General features: G+C 36.6%; 2 protein-coding genes across 17 annotated transcripts in view; one reads left to right on the top strand and one right to left on the bottom strand.

Annotated features, from left to right (window-relative positions):
• LOC125668405 (axotactin-like) overlaps window positions 1–22,192 on the top strand; it is a 77,173-nt gene that overhangs the window by 51,124 nt on the left and 3,857 nt on the right. For 9 of the 16 annotated variants that reach the window (XM_048902546.2, XM_056163078.1, XM_048902541.2 and 6 more), the window contains 14 exons: window positions 6,666–6,839; window positions 7,048–7,185; window positions 7,330–7,486; window positions 8,166–8,236; window positions 8,670–8,755; window positions 8,911–8,928; window positions 12,899–13,058; window positions 15,295–15,491; window positions 16,024–16,255; window positions 16,571–16,813; window positions 20,012–20,058; window positions 20,239–20,395; window positions 20,849–20,946; window positions 22,084–22,110. In XM_048902546.2, the coding sequence (XP_048758503.1) occupies window positions 6,666–6,839; window positions 7,048–7,185; window positions 7,330–7,486; window positions 8,166–8,236; window positions 8,670–8,755; window positions 8,911–8,928; window positions 12,899–13,058; window positions 15,295–15,491; window positions 16,024–16,255; window positions 16,571–16,813; window positions 20,012–20,058; window positions 20,239–20,395; window positions 20,849–20,946; window positions 22,084–22,110 (1,805 nt within the window). Of the gene's footprint in view, window positions 1–6,665; window positions 6,840–7,047; window positions 7,186–7,329; window positions 7,487–8,165; window positions 8,237–8,669; window positions 8,756–8,910; window positions 8,929–12,898; window positions 13,059–15,294; window positions 15,492–16,023; window positions 16,256–16,570; window positions 16,814–17,753; window positions 17,809–20,011; window positions 20,059–20,238; window positions 20,396–20,848; window positions 20,947–22,083; window positions 22,111–22,192 lie in introns of those variants that run through there. The other 7 variants (XM_056163081.1, XM_056163083.1, XM_056163079.1 and 4 more) reach the window with 4 other exon arrangements.
• Window positions 110–6,121, bottom strand: LOC130054216 (uncharacterized). Its single transcript, XM_056163086.1, has 2 exons — window positions 5,893–6,121; window positions 110–5,195 (listed from the first exon to the last, which is right to left on the bottom strand). The coding sequence occupies exons 1-2, from the start codon at window positions 6,119–6,121 to the stop codon at window positions 4,507–4,509; spliced, it is 918 nt and encodes a 305-aa protein (XP_056019061.1). The 3' UTR covers window positions 110–4,506.

The raw sequence follows: 22,192 nt of genomic DNA, 5'->3' as shown, positions 1-22,192 counted from the left end.
TCTTAATTGTTCACATTAATTGAACACTCCGGTGGTAGTCCCTAACTAACCATATTGGGTGCCCACTCTCTTGGCCCCTTTGGCCTTTTAGCTGATAGAGAACACATACTGAGCTTTTTTATATTTATTAGAATAACCAGACATATTTCATAACATGAAACGATCGAACTAAAATGGACATAGTGCACACAGGGTGAATTGGCAGCTACGGCCGCATGTTACATGTACATGTACAAAGTAAAAAATTGCAGGTCTAAAGGGATATCCGGAGTACCGACCATAGGTATTAGGGCAAACCGGTGGCCTCGTGTGAGCACGAGAGCCGACGTCCCAGACTGCGACATCAAGGGACCGAAAACGGGCCCGCCCGATCTGCTTTACCCTGTTCCACCAAATAGCCCCCCGGTGAGTCATACCAGTACCTCCCCCTGGTATTCCGGAACTGGGGTCTCCCCTCCCAGTTAAGGAGGTGGAGAGGACACCAAGACTGCAGTCCTGGGTGCCCCAATTAACTTGAATCAAAACTTTTTCACGTGAACCACTATACACAGCTTTCTACTTCATATGAGCCAGTACTTGCTCATATGAGCCACATTAGTCCCTCTGTCTTTGTATGACAGATGGGCAGGGAACAACAGGCCAGATCGGACGGACACATTCTTGTATTATATCATTATATCCCCCCAGACCTGCCCTGATTAAGTAACAATGCGACATGTGTAAAGAAGGGGAAAGTAATGGATGTTGACCAAAATTAGACCAAACAGTTTACAGTGTCAGTCAAGCTCGCAGTTGCACTTGTGTCTGGTCGAGTCCAGTTGAAAAGAGGTGTGACGTCTGTTCCTTCTGCATGAGGTCTATTTCTGGCCTCGATTCTGAAAAATATAAACTGGCAGCAGATTACATAGTAGGGCATATGGCAATGGCTTGTCATTGCATCATTTTTTATTTTTGGAAATTGGGAAGGGTGGGTGGGGAAAATTCGTGACTTGTCTGCTTGTAGACGGAAACGGAAGAGGCAAGTATTGGTCCGTTTGGTTAAGTCGTACTTGGTGTGCGTTATACGAATACGTCGTACCACGGTAAAGCCACCAAGGTGATAACACAAAAGTAATATAAGCAAAAGAACTTCGGTCAATTAAGCTGGATTGTTTGATATTGAATTCAAATAATCTTCATTAATTGAACACTCCGGTGGTAGTCCCTAACTAACCATATTGGGTGCCCACTCTCTTGGCCCCTTTGGCCTTTTAGCTGATAGAGAACACATACTGAGCTTTTTTATATTTATTAGAATAACCAGACATATTTCATAACATGAAACGATCGAACTAAAATGGACATAGTGCACACAGGGTGAATTGGCAGCTACGGCCGCATGTTACATGTACATGTACAAAGTAAAAAATTGCAGGTCTAAAGGGATATCCGGAGTACCGACCATAGGTATTAGGGCAAACCGGTGGCCTCGTGTGAGCACGAGAGCCGACGTCCCAGACTGCGACATCAAGGGACCGAAAACGGGCCCGCCCGATCTGCTTTACCCTGTTCCACCAAATAGCCCCCCGGTGAGTCATACCAGTACCTCCCCCTGGTATTCCGGAACTGGGGTCTCCCCTCCCAGTTAAGGAGGTGGAGAGGACACCAAGACTGCAGTCCTGGGTGCCCCAATTAACTTGAATCAAAACTTTTTCACGTGAACCACTATACACAGCTTTCTACTTCATATGAGCCAGTACTTGCTCATATGAGCCACATTAGTCCCTCTGTCTTTGTATGACAGATGGGCAGGGAACAACAGGCCAGATCGGACGGACACATTCTTGTATTATATCCCCCCAGACCTGCCACAGACATCGATATGATGTACCTCCAATAACCATGAAAAACCACTACCCCCCCCCCCCTAAAATGCCAGACCCAGTTAAACAGGTTGAGGGTAACAATTGCCTAGTTGATTGATGAATATGTGAAAAGCTGCCCTGATGTTGTTTAGGAAAAAGTCGTTGCCCATATCCGAAAGGTGTGTTCCATCAAATCTAAATAAGCACACGTTTCTTGCTGAGATGTTGTGATGGTTAATGACCAACCCCCCCAAATCTAACACGAACTTAAGAATTCTTTTGTTAACCTTTATACGTTTTTTGTTAATCTTACCACCTAGTTTGCCAGGAACCCCATGCCAGTATAGGCGGGGCAAGATGGAGGACCATACTAATGTAGTTTGTGGGATTAGGGCATTATATCTGAGAAATGAACACTTTATTTCCTCTACCAACTTTTTGCCAGTTAGGCCTGGGGTGACCAAGTCGTTTGAACCTAGATGTATCACCATGAATCTAGGTGCAGGATACTTCCTCAGGAGGTCCATCACCAAGGGGTCCAATTGTTGCCACTGCATCCCCCGTCTTCCATGCCAATGAATGTGGGCTGGCAAGTCAAGGTTTTTTCCGCCTGTGTGGTTTGATGTCGACTGACCTGCCCAAAATGGGATTGAAGACCCGAGGATCCATATTGAACAATCTGAAATATCTTTGGTTTGGTTACTTATTTGTTATGTATTGATGGCAAGGGTGTCATTACTTAAATTGTGTGTCCTGTAGTGGTCCGAGGGCTGCGAAGTGGCATTACATGCGGATGTATTTCTGAAAGGCTAAAGACTTCCATCTCCCAAATGTTTGTATTTGCTGGTCGGAAAAACCCTGTAGAGCCAAGTCAGTGGCCCGACCGATTCGAAAACTATGGGTACCAAAATGACCTGGTGTACCAATAGCCTGAATTGCTTTCTGCAGTACTGCATTAAATTGGAATCTAGTCAAAGGCATAGCATTACTGTGGATGAACAGACAGTGAGTGTCTGAGGTGTGTGGCCTTATTGCTAGGAAATTGCGCATACTGTGGACTGGGCATGCGATCGAGTGGGGCTGACTCCGAATGAATATAGTGGTTTTTTTGCCCGTTTGGTCGGTTTTGGAATGAGGTATAGTGAATGTGACATGTTTGCTTTCCTCCCCCAGAGTAACATGTTGAAATTGAATGCAATGAGAATATCGGCTATTGCAGGAGTTTGCCAGAGTGAATTCGCCTACTCGGAGTAAACCAAAATAGGCCAGTGAGAAGGCGCTAGCAAAGAGTGTAGATTCGAAAGAGGATGTGCACACAAAAGGTAAATACGCTAGCAATTTTTCTAGAATGGGTAGGGTAATCGGGTACCGAGTATCTGGGGCTGTGTTGCCACGTGCCAACCCTTGTAGAGCTTTTGCGACTAAGAAGGAGGCAGTTGGATCTGATACCTGCCTTACTTTATGAAAATATGCCAATGCGCGTATGTATAACTGAACTGTATTTGGGGACATATGTTGTAACGACAAATATGCGATAAAGTTTAAAATTATATCTAAAGGTAACGGCCAGGAAATGGCAATGCCAAAAATCTGGGCAAATGCATGGAATTTCTTCAGTGCCGAATTGTAAGCTTTGTTGGAGTTATCAGACAGGGCGTTGTTGATGAGGCGTTGTGATTCTACCTTTAGATATCCCATATTTGGTTGGGTAGCTGGGTTGGCCACTGGTCGGCGTGGGGGGCGAGATGTCGAAATCTTCTCCACTGCGAACGAGAAATACTATCTGCTATAACGTTGCGTTTGGAGGGTATGTATTGCGCCTGGATTGTAATGTTGTGTTGTAGTGTGATGAGAACCAATTTTCGAACAATTTTCATGACCCTGTGAGATTTTGAAGTAGCGGAATTAATAACCTGGACTACAGCAGAATTATCTATGTGGAAAAGAATACGTTTGTTAGCCAATTGTGGCGACCATAGCACGATTGCTACATATACCGGGAAAAGCTCAAGGAATGTCATGTCCCTAACTATGTCCGAAAGACTCCAGCTGTGCGGCCAGCTTGCATGAGCCCAGCTACCTGCAAAGTAAATGCCGAACCCCCCTTTTGTTCCCCCAGCGCTATCTGTGTATAATTGCAAGTACGAATCCGATGTCAATGTCGGAGAGGAAATGACCGAAATGCCGTTGAAGTTTGCTAGGAATTGTTCCCATACTCTAAGGTCTTCCTTGATGGAAGAATTGATTCTGATCTTATGGTGTGTTTTGGTAGTGCCCATAGTAGCATCAATTAAACGTCTGCAGAAGGCTCTCCCTGGTGCTACCGTTTTACATGCAAAATTTAGCAGCCCAATGAGTGACTGAAAAGATTTAAGAGTAGCTTTTTTACTGTGAAGGAAGACATGAATGCGCTGTTTGAGCAAAAGTAGCTTGTCCTGTGGGAGTCGCATGATCATATTCACTGTGTCTAGTTCTATACCTAAGAAAATAAGGGTTGTAGTTGGGTTTGTAGTTTTTTCGAGAGCAATGGGTACACCTATATCTTGGCAAATGTGTTTGAATTCTGAGAGAGTAGCCTGACACTTGTTTGAATTTGCGGAGCCCATGAACAGGAAGTCATCAAGATAGTGTAAAATGGATGGATTACGTGTCCTATTTTGGACTATCCAATGTAATGCCGAAGCAAATCTTTCCCAGGTTGCACAGCTGACTGATGCCCCAAATGGTAGCATTTTATCGTAATGTATTTGTTCTGAAACTTGAAACCTAACAGTTCGAAATCTGAGGGAGCAACAGGTATTAGACGAAATGCCGATTTAATGTCTGATTTGGCTAAGTAGGTTCCAGGGCCCAAGAAGGATATGATGGCAGCGGCATCGTCAATGGATGCGTAATGAACAGAACAAACTGCTGGGTCAATGAAATCATTAATAGAGTCATACTCAGGGAAGGATAGGTGGTGTATTAACCGAAAATCCCCATCCTTTTTGGGTACTAAGCCTAAAGGTGAAACTTGTAGCGAGTGGAAGGGGGGTGAATCGAAAGGCCCCCCGACTCGCTGGAGCAGTACTTCTTTCTGAATTTTTTGTTGAGCTAGTTGAGGATTTAGTACTATGCTTTTTAGATTATTGGAATCCCTTGGGCGCCTTGGCCCTTGATAATGTAAACTAAAACCAGATTGAAAGCCTCTAATGAGAAAAGGTTGATCACGATAATTGTGTAGGTAATGGGCAAGTTGGTCGACATTGATGGGGGTTTTCCCAAGTGTATACAACGATTGGTAATTATTTTGTTGCCCGGCACTTTGATGCTGGATGATCTCCACCACACCCTTTGCATCTGTGGCTGAACCTACAATTTGGTGCAAACTTACAATTTATACCAGCGTTAAACAACTTGCAAAATAAGGTGTTGACCTGTGTTTTATATTGGGGATAATTGCCGGGAGACTCGCGATGCATGTTCGGGGCCGCGGAGTTTTTTCCCGAGGGTTGTGAAGGATGAGTACCGTTTGTGATATACAAGAGCCATAGCTCGGAGTTAATGATTCCCCACGAAGACTGTGGGTCAGCTTGTTTTCTCAAGCGAAACTGCTCTTCATAGCGGAACCACCCCGATGACCTGGACGCGGCCAGTCTGATATCTCGCATATATTGAAGTAACTCTTGGGCTCTAGTTCTGTATTTTTCTAGCATGATACTGGTGAAAATAATGAAAGCCGATGACCATTTTTCAATTGACAGGAAGGAATTATGTTTAGGCTTGACGAGGCACATGGCACCATTTCGGATTTCGATTTGGCCCTGAGTTTCAAGATGGCCGTCCAGTTCCCGCGCTGACCTAAGCAGTAAGGAAATGTCGATAAATTTTCCCTCCCAAATTTGATTTTTGAGTTTTTCCGGGACATGAAAGCTGACAGGATCGAAATAGCTATTGATTACCGAGGGTTGATACTCCGTGACTGAGAAATTGGGTCCCGCGAAGTCGACAGCCGGCGGGAAAATGTCAATGGGGGGAATAAGACATTGATGGTTTACGTCAAACTCACCTGACGGATTAGCCTGCAAGTCCTGAATGGCATGAGTGTCGTCAGTCTCTGATTGTGTGGTTCCCCCCGCTGCATTTACAACAGCGGATGCCGTAGGTATGGGCCTCGAGGAGTCGGTGGCCACGCTGTTTGGCCTACGTCTTCTCCCACGTCCCCGGGCTGGGGACACGAATTGACGGTTTCTTTCCACCTCTGAAAGTCTTGTCACCCTGGTTCGCACGGGTGGCATGATGGTGGCAAATAAGGATGGAGAAGTAGTCGATAATATAGATTGCACTTCGTCTAGTGAAAATTCGTGACTTGTCTGCTTGTAGACGGAAACGGAAGAGGCAAGTATTGGTCCGTTTGGTTAAGTCGTACTTGGTGTGCGTTATACGAATACGTCGTACCACGGTAAAGCCACCAAGGTGATAACACAAAAGTAATATAAGCAAAAGAACTTCGGTCAATTAAGCTGGATTGTTTGATATTGAATTCAAATAATCTTCATTAATTTCCTCCTCTTGAAGAACATGAAATACACAACACCAGTTTGGGCAAAACCATAATTTTGTATTTTTATAGCCATGTAAATTTTACATTCTTACACTAAGGGTCATAACTTTCAATGCCCAATATTCACTTTTTATGTAGAAAATTGTTTTCAAGTTGAAGTGCGAATTATGCATAAATAAAGTTCTTGTGAATAAAAGGTTATTGATAGTACTTGTAAGAGTTATATACATGTACTAGATTTAGAAGTAATGTGATTATACTTGATGATATATTTGTAGCTGAAACTGTCAAGCCACCAAGACCAGAGGTGAAGCAGCCCCCATTTCTGAGATTGTACTTGGGTGGAACCCCTGTCAATGTTACTGCCTTAGAAAAGTTTGAGGGATGTATCAGGGGGTTCAAGATTGGAGGACGTCTCATTGATCTTCAGAAAAAATCAAGAAACATTAATGGTGGGTATTTGATTCTTTGTGGTTTGTTTAACAACAATTTAGTATTGATTACAGTACAAGATATTCATTTCTTTACATTCATGATAAAATGATATAGCATTGGAATTATTGTCCTTCTGTCTCAGAGGACCAGTCAACAAAGAGATACAAAACAAGTGTTTTTAATTCTCAGATGGGTATTTTTGTTAAAAAAATTTTTTTTATTTAGGTGTTCATAAGGGCTGTAAGGAAGGTTGCACAGTAAACCAGTGTTTAAATGGTGGCGATTGCATTGAGAAATGGGGAGAGGGTCATTATGAATGTGACTGTTCACAAAGCAACTTTGCTGGAAAACGTTGTGAATTAGGTGAGTATACAGTAATACTTCATCAGGGAGAAAATTTTCATAGTAAAGTGTGATGTTTAATAGTTGATTTACCTTGGGAAGTTTTCAGAGGTTTGACTAGTTTTTGCTGCATTTTAATGTATTGAAATTGTATATTTTTTGCAGAGGCTTCGGGAATTTTCAAAGGACAGTCGGTGGTTCACTACCATTTTCAACCCTTTGGTGAAGCAGCTAAAACAAATACAGAACAATTCTCCTTTATCTTCAAGACCAACTGTACAGATAAAACAATGGTTATGTTACTGATCCTCAGCAGGAATAGGTAAGGTCATGATAGGTCACCCAAGAGATTTCCATGAAATTGCATCTACTAAAAATTTTACTTGAGCCAGGGCTAGCCGTAAGTCCTATAGTCAGTGGGTAGTGAAAATGCTTTCAGACTAGTTGTTGTAAACTCTGATAGTTCGTCAGATTAGTAGATATTTTAGAAGGTACAAATTCAAAGATGTATGTTTCATTTGAATAAACTGTCATCAAAATTTTCAAATTTTTTGAACACCTTAGTACACCTAGTTATTTGATAGCTTGAACTCCAAACATGCTATTAACGATGAAACATAAAAATGATTAGTTTAGGTGTCAAAAAAATATAATAATGAAAAAAATTATTCATGTCGTGTATTGATGATTAGTACATATGTATTGAATGTACTTTTGGCATCATAGAAACAGAAAAATTGTGGAAATTACTTGCACTCTGACAGCATCTAATTTTTTAGGAAATATTTGGGGGATGAGGGTGTGCCACCATAGCCCCCAAGAGGATTCAAATCAATCCTGACACCTCATCCCGAACCTGTGGCCCACGAACTAGTAAATTTCTGGCAGAACTTGCTATTTAGATAATTCACTAGTCCTATGAAATACAGCTTCCCAAAAGTTAGTGTCGAACCCTGTGAGCAGAAAGCTAATTATTTAGTATGGTTTTTGGTGAATTTCAGGGGAGACTACATTGTGATTTCATTGAGCACCAGTTTTGTTAGAGCTCTGTGGAAACAAGGAAACAATTTATGTAAGTGGAGATATTGATGTGTAATATCAGTAAGTGAAAGACGGGCATTCAGTGCAGGAGCAGGCTATTGTTTCCACTTGTTTTATCTATAAAATGAATTCAGAGAAAAATTCTCTTTGCTGCTTTTCATTGCAAATTAAAACTTCTCAGTTATTCATGGTGACCTGTTGTCCTGACATAATTCTGATAATATTGAAATAATGTAGCCATTGAACAGCAACCATGTTTAATTTTGCACAAGTTAATTGCTTGTTACAGTCGCCATAGTTTTAGTGTTCTATTATATATCGCGAAGCAAATAACATTCCATATCTCGTTTTGCAGTCAAAATCTAAATTTAATTTGGACTTTTTTCAGTGCATCTTAGTGAACATGACATAAGGTGAATCTTTTCCTGTATACAGTAGTAAGTTTATTGACATGTAATTGACAGTTGAAGAGAAGCTGAAAGGCCAGTTCTGTGATGGGATAGCACACAAATTCATGTACAAAAGGGAAAATGGTCAGATGTGGATAAAGGTAGGTATTCTCTGAGATTCTCTGTCATAATGAAGATGGAAATAAAATAAAATCTTCAAGTGGCACAATGTGGAAGGTTTTGGTTTATTTTATTTGAATACATTGAATAGAAACAATTTTGTGAAAATACTCTCATGGAATTCATTAATACACAGGCTGCAGATGTTCACAGTGTGAGTAAAGAAATCTTTCAATACATGTATTACAATGGTGTCTGAGTCACTGTCATTTCATTTTCTATCTACAAGTGTATTAGATAAAATACTGATTTCCATATCTGTTTTTAGCTCACCGAAGGCTCAAGTGAACTTTTCTGATCAAAATTTGTCTGTTGTCGGCATAAACTTTTCACATTTTCATCTTCTTCTTCAGAACCACTGGGCCAATTTCAACTAAACACAGCACTAAGCATCCTTGGGTGAAGGGCTTTGGAGTTTGTTCAAATGAAGGGCCATGCCCCCTTCAAAGGGGAGATAATCAAAAAATGCAAAAATAGGGTGGAGTCATTTAAAAATCTTCTTCTCAAGAACCACTGGGCCAGAGGAGCTGAAATTTACATAGTGCAGATTCAAATTTGTAAAAATCATGACCCGTGGGGGTAGGATGAGGCCACACTAGGGGATCCAAGTTTTACATACAATTATATAAAGAAAATCTTTAAAAATCTTCTCAAGAACCAATGGGCCAGGAAAGTAGAAATTTACAGGAAAGCGTCCTGACATTGTACAGATTCAAGTTTGTTAAAATTATGGCTTCCAGAGGTAGGATGGGGCCACAATAGGGGATCAAAGTTTTACATTCAAATATATATGGAGAAAATCTTTTAAAATCTTCTTCTCAAGAACCACTGGACTAGGAAAGTACAAATTTACATTAAAGCTTTTTGACATAGTGCAGATTCAAGTTTGTTGAAGTCATGGCCACCAGGGATAGGATGGGGCCACAAAAGGGGATCAAAATTTTACATATAGATATATAGGGAAAATCATTAAAAAATCTTCTGAAGAATCACTGGGCCAATAAAGTTTACATGAAAGTTTCCTGACATAGTGCAGATTTACATTTGTGAAAATCATGGCCCCCGGGGGTAGGTTCGGGCAAGGTGACTCGGATGAGCGATGTGGCCCATGGGTCTCTTGTTATAATTCACATAAGATACTTGACAGTACATGTAATGGATATTTTTTACTGTCCGATTAAACATTCCAAATGATACATCAAATCATATTAATTTATTGAGAAAATTAGCATTTATGAAATTAATGAACATTGTCGAGAACATGCTGCATGGTGGTGCATGCTGAAGGGTGTACTGAAAATGTCAGGAAGCTGAGGTTTCCTTCTTTGTTATGCTTGAATGTTTTGTTTTGGTTACAGGGACATACTCATTATAACTGTTTTGTTTATTTCAAAGTTTTATTTTCATCTAGATAGTCTTTGTGTTCCCCTTCCATTTTCTTCTAAAATGTTACTTTTACATACATGTAAGTGAGATGTATTTATAGTGTGCATGTATTTGAATCCTCTCCTTATATTAACATGCTCTACCGTATAGTTGGTTTTTATAGCAGGTATGAAGATTAATTTCAATGATTAAATGAAGGTGTGACATATATGTAGTGGATGTACTCAATAGTAAAACACTATTATCAGTAAGAGTAAGATAGTGAAATGACTGTTCATAATCACCCTGTCTCCTCAAATATTGATAATCATTGAGATTTCCCTAAGTATTGATTTTTTTTAACAAGCACAGTTTATTTGACATTTTCACACTTGTATACATTTTATCAGTGTATATTGAGTTATGTATACATGTATGAATTGCATAAAGAACACTCAGCAATCACTATTATATGGGTCATCAATGTTTGTTTATAATCCTCTCTAAATTTATGTTAGACATCCACGTTTTCAATATATACAAGGGGAAAATGCTTGCAATTTAAATTACATAAGTATTGGCAACAGAGATTATGGAAATCACTACTTATTCAATGTTTGTAATCTCACAAAATTTTGCATAAGAAAAGCCTCTTGCATGAGACCACTTTCTCAACTTTATCGAACTTATTTCTTTCATTCCTAAACAATATACCATGTCTTGTCACAAAAAAGTCTATGAATTTGTATAGAATATTAAAATTACAAGTTATGGTCTTAATTCTCAAAGGGGTTGTTTAAGGGGTTTAGCTCTCGGGTAGTTGTACCAATTATTGCAATTTTTTGGAATGAATATTATATTCTTAAATTCATTACATTAAAAACATTTGTAATTAATTAACATAGGACATACTGTAGATTCTTTATTTTACATGAATACATGTACTTAATCATAGATGTCAAATAGCGACTACATGAATCTGTGAGTTGCCTGTTAATCAATTTTTTTAAAAATGTATTTCAGCAATATAAAAGGGAGTAATTCTAATTTGCGAGTGGTGATCTCTCGCTAGATTATGTGATAATTATTAACTTGTGTACATTTAATCAACAGTAATCTGCTAAACAGCATTTATGTGAATTACATTTGTAAGGAAGAATAGAATGTAGATTTATTTTGTGTCTATATGCTTACGCAGTACTGGGGCTATGTCATAATGAATTTCATTTAGATTTTCAATTTTTGAGGTATTGGAGTTGACCAAGAATATAAATGTAAATTGTCGAATCATATGAAAAGTTTACAGGTTCTCATTGCATTACTGGTTTTAGGTTGATGATGCAAAATACGGGACTTTCGAGATACGGATCCACTCTGACTTTTATTGCGCATTGAATGTAATTTGTAGGGCATGTCACTTCCGGATTACAATAACAACTAAGTATACAAGCATGGAATACTTCAATTTGCTATCAAATTCCTGCATTTAATTGCTATCTTTGAAAGAATGGAATCACTACAACTATTTATAGAAAAATGCATTTGATTAAATTGTGAGTTGGCGAGGGAGGTAAATCTAGGGAGTATCTTGAGAATATCGGTAAATCTTCACGCCTTGCATCCAATGATACGTGTCTAAATGACCTTTTCCCTTCCATCTAATTTACACCCAGGTACTAAGCACCAATAGTGACTTGAATCGTCATCGTAGGACTGCGCATAGCTCTTTAAGGGCCATCTGCTAGCTAAACACCATTTGCATCGATATAAACTTTGCCCTACAATTGTTATTATCACGTGACCGTGGTGTATAAAAGTCAAATATAATCAGTCGTTCTGTCACATCCCAAAAGTTCCATATAAGGTTTAATAACATGTGAATACCCCTTTTCGGATAGTAGATACTTTCTGATGTAGAAATATTTGAGCTGAACTTTTGATCGACTTTTAAAAAAAGCCTGTGTTGTCATCTTATGTAATACACTACATTTCACATGGAATAACTGAGTTGGCAATAACTGGTTCTCATCCAGTAATCACGATGATTAGTCCAAATTTGAAATTTGTGTATCTTTGTGCACAGTCAGGCAATCGATCTATAAAGTCAACAACAATTCAATTATGCCCATAAATGATGTGATCTTAACCAATGGTAAAAACTGATTGCGGTTGAATGCAATCTATTATAGAATTTCATTCATTGTATAAGAGTAAAATTTTAAGAACATATGATACAAACCAAAAAAATGGATGTATTGGTTGCTATATATTTTTTGGCTTAGTTTGGTTGTTATACATACAAGTATAAAATTTGTTGGGGGAGGGGGCTTGTAAATTTTCTCTGATGTTCAAAAATTGAAATGTATTACCCTTCACTATATAACTATACAAATTTTTCCCATGTTTTGGATTTACTTGAAAAAAATTGGGAATAAATTACATTTTATATGGTGAATTGTATTCCATTTTTTGTATTAAAAATTTTTTTTAAATTTTTAATTTTTTCATTATTTTTTTTAAAAAGTTTGTTTTTTAAGTGTGTTAAGTCAGTTATAAAAGTAAACACCCTGCCATAAAACCTGTTATACGGAGTACTAACTGGATCCGGTATTGTGGTATTCTAGAATTTTATTCAGAATATTCTGTTAATAATCACCATATATGATTTCTCTTTTTTTAGAATTGTAATATTGAAATAAATATTTTGAATTATATGCATTGATACATAAGTGTCAGATCATTTATTTATGTTTATGTAGATTAACCGATCACCCTGGAGGAAGAAGTTCACGACAAGCATGCATTTAGATGATATGGATACTGTGCTGGTTGGAGGACTGATTCCTCGGCTGACTGGAATGATGGAACAGAAATATGGAGACCCTGAACAGACGGTGAACTTCACTGGTTGTATATCAGGTATTTATGATATGGGGAAAAGGAAGAAGAGAGGGGTGTTAACTGAATTATGTGATAAGTTGAAGTTGGATTGAGATTTTTAGCTCACCTGAACTGAAGTGAGCTTTTCTGATCGTCTGTTGTCTGTCTATCTGTAAACTTTTTACATTTTTGACTTCTTCTCTAGAACCACTGGGCCAATTTCAACCAAAGTTGGCAAAAAGCATTTTTGATGAAGGGCTTTCAAGTTTATTCAAATGAAGGGTCATGCCCCCTTCAAAGGGGAGATAATCACAAAAATAGGGTGGGGTCATTTAAAAATCGACATCTTCTCAAGAACCACTTGGCCAGAAGAGCTAAATTTACAATGAAACCTTCCTGACATAGTGCAGATTCAAGTTTGTTAAAATTATGACCCCCAAGGGTAGGATGGGCCACAATAGGGATCAAATTTTTACATACAAATATATAGGGAAAATCTTTAAAAATCTTCTCAAGAATCACTGGACCAAAAAAGCTGAGATTTACATAAAAGCTTCCTGACATAGTACAGATTCAAATTTGGATGCGATATGGCCCATGGGCCTCTTGTTTATTTTTGTACACAGGAATCTATTTGTATACTTTTTGTTAGGAGAGTATCATCAAACTATTTAAAGTTGTATGGTCCGAATTTTGACAAAAATGTTTCCACCTTGTAAAATGCTGTTAAATTGTATTTATTAGGCCGTACGACATGTCATACATTATTTCACCCGTTTTAACCAGAATTATTTGATTTTAAATCGATGTTTACAAACAACCGTCACTCGATCATTTCCAGTAAGTCATCTGTTCAGTTCAGACTTTCAGTTCATTGGTGATCTTGTATGTGTAAAGCCATATTTGTATTTTGTTACAACAGTACTGTGCCATAAGTTTAAAAGAAATAAAAATATCAAATACCTCTTAGTAATTCGTTGTTTTACGCTCTTTCAGCCTTAAAGTTAAACAGTTGGAATTGCGTTTGATTTATATGCTTCATGTTGGGATTCCCCTGATCCGCGTGAGGCTATTTATAGACAATATATGATTTATGTGTACCCGCTACTATTTACTTTTTATGCTCCCCTTCAAAGAGGGGCATATTGCTTTGCCCCTGTCGGTCGGTAGACCACATGTTGTCTGCTCAATATCTTAAAGGGACTGATTCACGATTTCCCCCAAAATTTTCTTTTTCACTGTTAATGATCAAAATCTACTGCCTAATGTATTTAAAAGATTTCATATAAACATTAAGGTTATACATTATCACAGAAGCTCATTTTAGAGAGTTTATTATTTGTTTTGTAAACAAAGATTGCGGTATGTTATTGTTTACAAAATTTTCTAAGGTTATTATATCCTTCATATTGGTAAAATGTGTCATATAAAAATTTAAATTTGTGACTAGGCAAAATTAAGATGCTTTATATTACAAAAGCAATATTTCACTTGCTTGAAGACTCGAGTCTTTGTTTACATAACACAGATTCAAAGCTAAAATATTGCTTTTATTCTTACATTCAGAAGGTTAAAATTTTGGCTGTCAACATTAAATGAGTTATATTTTTAATGTTTAACATCAAAAATGAAAAATAGTTTTATCAAAAATCGTGAACCAGTCCCTTTAAGAGCCATTCACTTGATCATAATGATATTTCATATGTCGGTTAGAAGTTCATTCAAATATCACCTTATAAACAGAGGCCCTGTGTCTGACATGGTAGGTGTTGGTACATTAAAGAACCTTTATGCTGTCCATAACTGCTCTGCTTAGGTCAAAATTTGGGGCATTTCACAAAATCCAAAAAGTGAGAATAATCTATCTTCAACCAGGATCATTCCAGACACCAAGTGGTGGTTGTGCTGGGAAGTGTTCAAAACATTTTTTCTGGAGAAAAGGTGCTCTAAACACTGAATCTGTGTTTCTTTCAGTGAGAAATGTATGCTTAAACTTTATAGAGTTCGCTTCAAAGTAGTTTTCATAAACATGGGCATCACCTTTCTGAACAAGCTAATCTGACTATCAGAATCTCAATAAGCCTCATTTTGAGTAAAGAAAAAATATTAAAGCATTCAGACATTTGTGGGAAATATACACAAATGTCGGAATAATCCAGACTTAGTCTAGTGCATGATGGAGCATTCAGGATTTAACTAGTGACCACAAAACAGAAAAAAATACACGTTTATTCTGATGTCATGTTAACTAACAAGGCTTTTTTGAAATGTTCAGAGGTAACCTACATACCAGTGAATAGAGACAGAACCTTTATAGTACAGCCAATGAAGGAACTGAGGGACCTGAAGAATGGATCCCTGTTATTGTTTGGGCCAGAAGTGCTCCAGTGCTCGCCTGTAGACTACGACATCCATCCAATGACCAGCCCAACTTCCCCAGCATACATACCCACTACCACAGCCAGCCCACAGGTCGGTTTATAAACCTGAAACCTTTTGAATTAGTCAAGAGAAAAAATAGTTTTATTTACTAGTATTGTGAAACTTGACTACCATATGTATTACTTATGTAATTTGAGTACTTGATATCGTAAAATATCCGTTCTTAGTGCTATATTCTGAAGGATTTGGATCTATTTCAGTGATAAATAAATAAAAAGAGAAATGTTTGAGTTCATGAGATAAGCTTCTTACAAATCAACAAGAATTTTGATAACAACATATAGTATGGAATGTACAGTAGGGTTTTGGGGGGGGGGGGGGGGGGGGTTTGGCCTGTTAACTCACTGATCACTTTGTCCATTGATCTGTGACTGTCATGCTCCATAACTTCATTTGGCACATATTCTTTGAAACGTTCTAGTGAATGGTTGTAAGTACTGATAAATACATTTATGTAAGAATGAAAAGTTTCTTTGACAATTTTTCTTATTGTTACTCTGGGACCGATATTCAGGAAACAAATATTAATGGTAAATATGTAAACTTTTGTTTTTTGGAGCAGCGTGGTATTACTATGCCGCCTTGGGATGTAGGAGCTCCAGATATTTACATCATTGGAGTGGGAAACAATATAACAACTCATGTTCCATCCTCCCTAATCGCAGCAACCACTACCACTACCATAGAACAGACGTCTATTGACATGGGCCTTACCACCGCTGACCAGGGACCTCTAAATGTAACACTAATACTGGGAGAAATCACCACAGAAGACATGTCCTCAATGACCGTTTGTAAGTTAGCTGAAATTAAAAGTGCATCTCTTATAACATTTGTTGGTATCACAGGAATGTTAGATAGTATTTGAAATCTGGTAATATGATATTTGCATTTTTTGACTGGCCAATCTGTTTTAAATGAATGTTGGCAAAGAATTTTATGTGAAGACAATCTGGTTGTCTTTTTTCATGAAATCTATGGTAGTAATGTAGGAAGATTTTAAAATGCAGATCAATCATCTGTCATTTAAGGATATTATTTATCAGTATTTATGGATAAATGTACGTAGATTTGGGTTCAATCCTTTGATACAAATTTATCCTTTACAGTGATTGTTTCCTCCGTGGTGACTCTGATGTGCCTTATAGCTATTCTCATTGCTGTTGTCATGAGACGAATGCGTACTCGCTATGTTACGTATGATGTACGTAAGAAATATTTAGATGACATTGAGATGAAGGAACCTCTGAACCACAGCATGGAGACATACAGTCCCGTTCCTCCGCCTCCGAAAAAGGACATCCACATAGCCACATGGGATGAATTCAGTATGGTGTCTGCCACACTGGGACGTAAGTTTTAAAACAAAAAGTAGTTTACTGTAAAAAGTGGTTATTAACACTGGTGGTTAAATATGCGTTTTTCTACATCCAACATTACGCGTGGGGGAAAAAATAAGTGGTAACTGAATATAATATATATTATATCAAATATTTATAACTATATATGTCAGGGAAATTTACACTGATTATGTTACTGCGTAATCAGTGTAAATTTTACCCACACATTAATAACCACGTTTACAGTAAACAGCTTCAAGAGGTTGAATACAGCAAAGATGGGACATTTTAGTTCCCTTGAGTTCTGTATATTTCTGTTAATATGATATCAGTGCTTTAATTCTTTAGAGAAAAAGCCTATTTATTTATTTAAATTTTGTTGACATTAGAGCACTGATAGGATAGATAGTGTAATAAATACAGTGTATAGTGGTAGTATTTATAGTAAACTACAATGTTTTAATGATATTTCACGAGTGTATATTGCAACATACAAGTTTATTTCTTCACTAAGGCAGGAATGTTGTAACTGTAAAATATGATTAATACCAATAGTTTACTACAGTATTTATAGTATCACATAATTATAAAACGATGTTTATTTATCTTTTATTCGGTAAATTGTTGCCTGGTATGAAAGTATGTCTACACCACATGGTTGTTATTCCGGAAGTCAGTTTCCCATGATGCATTTTTTTGAAGATTTGAAAAGTTGTAAGCGGCGATTGTACATCTATATTCTTTAATTGTTACCAAATTAACTTTGATTATTGAGCAGTTGATTTATTTTACTTGTTTCTATTAAATGGTGAAAAGCGTGCAGAACTTTTCATTGCTGTGGGAATTAGGGTATCACGTATTGCCTGTGATTGATTGACAATCAGGTGCACGACGTTTCTGATTGGTTAGTGTATTTTGCATCATTTTGTAATATTATATGATGTATCTGTAGTAAGAACGCGCAGTCGCAGCAATTTCACAGTAGTTGGGATACACTACATATCAAGGTGTGTGTTTAATATTTAATTTTTAGGGGTTAAAAGTTGATAATATTAAGTGGTGTGGGGGAGAATTTAATTCAGAGATTGAATTAAAATATTTACCAGTATATTACTGGTTTATTTTTCAAGTTTACTGGTAAATTATTACCAGTGAATATTTAATAGGTTTAAGAGAGATGAACTTACAGTTCAAATATTTATTATGGGATAAGACTCCAGTCATGGACTAGAAGTTTTATTAGCTTGTGAAGCACCAGAGATTTTGTGAATATTTTAAAACAGTATTGTTTTGTTTCTTTGTCCTGGATAATACCGAGCAAAGGTCGGATGGGCCTTTCGCCGAGCAAGGCTCTAAAGGTAACATGTATGTTAAAGAAAAAATGAAAAAATCAGCAAATGAATAGAGATAATCTTTACATACGTTCAATGAAAATTTTGTGAACCATATGGGCACTGCCATTTTGTTTTGTTCATTAATTGCTTCTACAGTTATTTGTGTTTTAATTTTGAATGCCAAAAATGTGTTTAAATACAAGACTGACATGCAATTTGTAATTCAAACACCCAGATAGTTAAAAATGAATGATACGATTATTATTATTAAAGTTTTTAGCCAATCATCAAATAGAAAAACAGTAATACGACTAAATAGATGAACGAGTTCATGAGTTTCTTCAAATAAGAATATATGATATACTTGCACTTACTTTTTTACCATTTTGAATTTATTGGTTAATTTTGTTTAGTTTTAACAGTCTTTAATAATTGCAAACGGGATGTGTTGTTGTTTATAATTGTTTGATTTGAAACATGTGTTACCTTTAGAGCCTTGCTTCGCTGGCTAAATGTGACATCACAATGCACTGTTTACATCACCTTGCATCATATTCCCTGCATTAAATAAATAGGCGGATCCTGTAGAACTGTTGTCCTCATACATCCCCCTTTAATATTTAGATCTTACTTGGCGTTTAGCTCAAGGAAAATTTCATAAATAATATTTTACTTTTAAATGAATTATAATCTACCGTACTTATCGGAATTATGATTATCACTTACCGGTAATTGGGACATGTCAATGACCATTTCATGCTTCGCTCGGTCCAACTGTCACACCGTATATATATTAAATTTATTTAACTTTCAATAGAGTTTGTATATTCTTGTCCAGTTAGTGCATCCGCATGTTACAGTAGTGAGTACTAATAGTATTGATAGTACTACAATAAACTACTTAACATTGTATTTTGTGTGATAGTTAGAGGAAACATTGCATGTTTCCATTTTATACTAAATTATATGCATTTTGTCTTCCTTATGCATATAGTAATTAATTCTAATAGTTAGTTTGCTGAAATATTGCGATAATAAGTCACTTAACGGATTTAAATCTAAACCCTGATTGCAAAAATTTGTTAATTAGTTAGGTAGTCACATGGTACAGTGACATCACATGCGACCTTTGACAATCAACTGATTGTAAAAATAGTGTTGGATATCTTTAAAAACTCATCTTTTATTCACCACGGACAACAATTATTTTAAAAGTAGGTTGAGGATATAAAAAAAAGATAATTACTTGCCCAACCAAGCATTCACTTGTGGGATTGTGTAATGTACTTGTCCCTGGCAATACAACACCTGTTAATGATGATCCCTGTCAACACTTATATGTGACATATACCCAGTAGTTTTTACTTACCAACTTCATATTTTTTATGATTAGAGGAAGACTTCGTTTTTATTTTGTGGTCCAAAGCTCAAGGTCATGATGAGTGAATTATTTTGGGATTGAGTATAAGGTGATAATTCGGGTATTTTAACTGACTAATTAAAGCTCAGTGCTACAAAGTAGAAATGACTCAAGGGTTGAATCCCATAAATATGTAAACTTTTCTTTTTTTGAGCAGTCTGGCATTACAACCTTGGGATGTAGGAGCCCCAGATATTTACATCATTGAAATGGGAAACAATATGTATCCCACGATACATTCAATCTGAAAAACATAATATTTGTACAAAAATAGAAAGGAAGTGAAGGCAAAAGAAAAACATTTTTTGGGGTACCAGGTCAAAGGTGGGGTCATTATTACTAATATTAGCTTGTAAGGTGCAGAATAACTTTTTCAATTTTTGTTTTTTAGATTTCTCTATTTCCTACTGTTTCAGTCTCAGCTTTCAATTATATTTACGTACCTTGTTTTAACAGCTAACAGAAGGAAACAAAATGGAGTTACCCCTGGAAAAGTTCACACAGTAAGTGAACCAAGCTGCATTTTATCTTCAGTCTGAATAGTAATGATAAATCATTTGGATTTATATCTTCTTGTAAATCATTGAGTATTGTTTGAAAAAGGTATTGCTATTTTCCTTAAAACATGAACATTTGTAATTTTTAGCATGTTCAGATGATATTCTGATGTTGTCATTTACTAGTTACCAGCAAACCTTAAAAACGCTGAGTACCCAGTTCAAACCACATTCTTACCAGAAGACAGTATTAAATACCCTGTGTACAATCGTAAAAAGAATAGGCCTGCTTCCTCTATATCAGAAGTTCTAGAGGAAATGGAGAGGCAACAGAAGGCAAAAGGTTTGTACAAGGAAGGCCGATCTTTTAAATGTCTCTTGTGAGAAGAATGATTTGTCTGGACTTCTCACCGGATTTTCCAAAGAGATGGTTACAATTTTCATAAAGTTGATCATGGAAAATTCACTTTCAGTTGATTTTAGTACATTTACCAGTCACTGAGTTATGAGTTACCTTTGTTATTTACATCTCTTTTTTTTATCTAATGAATGTTACTTGAAGCTTTAGTATGTGAATATTGTTATAAATCTGGACCCAGTTGCACAAAGGTTGGTCAAGTTTAACTGACAGTTAACATCTAGTTAATGCTATATAAATGTAAGAGTTAATGACAAGTTAACTGTTAGTTAAAGTTGACTAACCTTCGAACAACTGGGTCCTGCAGACTTAATTGTTGCTTTCCCTGTTGCTTATTACTTTGGTTGTTGTAGTTGTAGCTTTTAATTTGAATTTTAGAGCTTGGTGTTGATCCAGATCAGTATGAAGAACCAAAGTCCCACGGAGAGGGGGAACTTGAGTGGGATCCCCTTGTGGACCGCACTCCGCTAACTATAGTATGTACATGCTTAACATTATGTCTTCTTCCCATTGTAACATTAGTTTCAAGTACTGCTGAATTATGATTTGTGAATTCTACATGCAATACTTTTTGGTGTTGTTCAGAAAATATGTAAATGTACAAGAATTTCATTTGTCTCTATAGTTCAGCTATGTTAATGAGGATTTCACTATTCTTCTACCATTGAAACTGTAAAATGGAAAAAATGATTCAAAATAAATCCTGATTGTGTCCTGATAAATCTTATTCTCTACACTGTCATTTACCACCCATAATCTTATGTTGCTTGTTTTTATAAATCATTTGCATGATATGGTCTTCCTCATTTAGATTAATTCTATATCTTGATCTATTGTCTCGCTCCAAATTTTCCATAATGAAACTAACGTCATGTTCTAGTAGTCAGAAACTTTGATTAAAGTTTATTTTATTCCATATCAGATTCCTCTTCTGAAGGAGTATGACATCACAATATTGATATTCAAAAGGAAATTATCTGGACTCAAACTAGATTTATGTAGATTTAAAGACAGAATATGTCAATCATTTCATGACTGATGTATGTGGCCCATACTTTTTGCAGAAGAAGAAATTTTGGTCAATGAAATGAAAATTGCAGGAAAAATCAAGTGTTTGTGATGTCATGCGTCATAAATTCACTGTTAAAATTATGATTAGTTTTGTATATCTTACCTATTAAATAATGAAATTATGTAAACAGTTTTATTATCTACAATGTATGTACATATAGTTTTAAATTACAGTTAGCATTAGGTCCAAATTAGACCATTCATTAAACATCATCCATTGAAATTTATTTGGTTAAAATTAGCAACATGTACATATAGGAAGTATACCAGTAATGTGAAGTAGAATTCAATATTTAGAGTTACGTTCTGAGACAATTTGAGCACTTGCTTTTATTGTTGTCTGGATATATTCAGGCCATGGACAGAGCACATGCAAATATTTGTTGGTCTGCATTGTAATTTGTACCAAGGTGCTTTATTTCTCACCCCGAGGAGAACAATTGTGCTTATAATTTTCATTTAGTGTTTTATTTCTCACCCCGAGGAGAAGAATTGTGCTTATAATTTTCATTTAGTGTTTGACTATATCTCTTGTTCACTAGGGAAAACACCACGACACAATATATGAGGTTTGTATGTTTTGTAATCTATCATCTTGCATCGGAGCAAACTCTGGTTACAAGACTCAAATAGGGTGGCTCTCTGCGGATT

Source organism: Ostrea edulis, chromosome 4 (assembly GCF_947568905.1).
Source record: "Ostrea edulis chromosome 4, xbOstEdul1.1, whole genome shotgun sequence".
Taxonomy (NCBI): Eukaryota; Metazoa; Mollusca; class Bivalvia; order Ostreida; family Ostreidae; genus Ostrea; species Ostrea edulis.
This window is presented reverse-complemented; position numbering and strand designations above follow the sequence as displayed.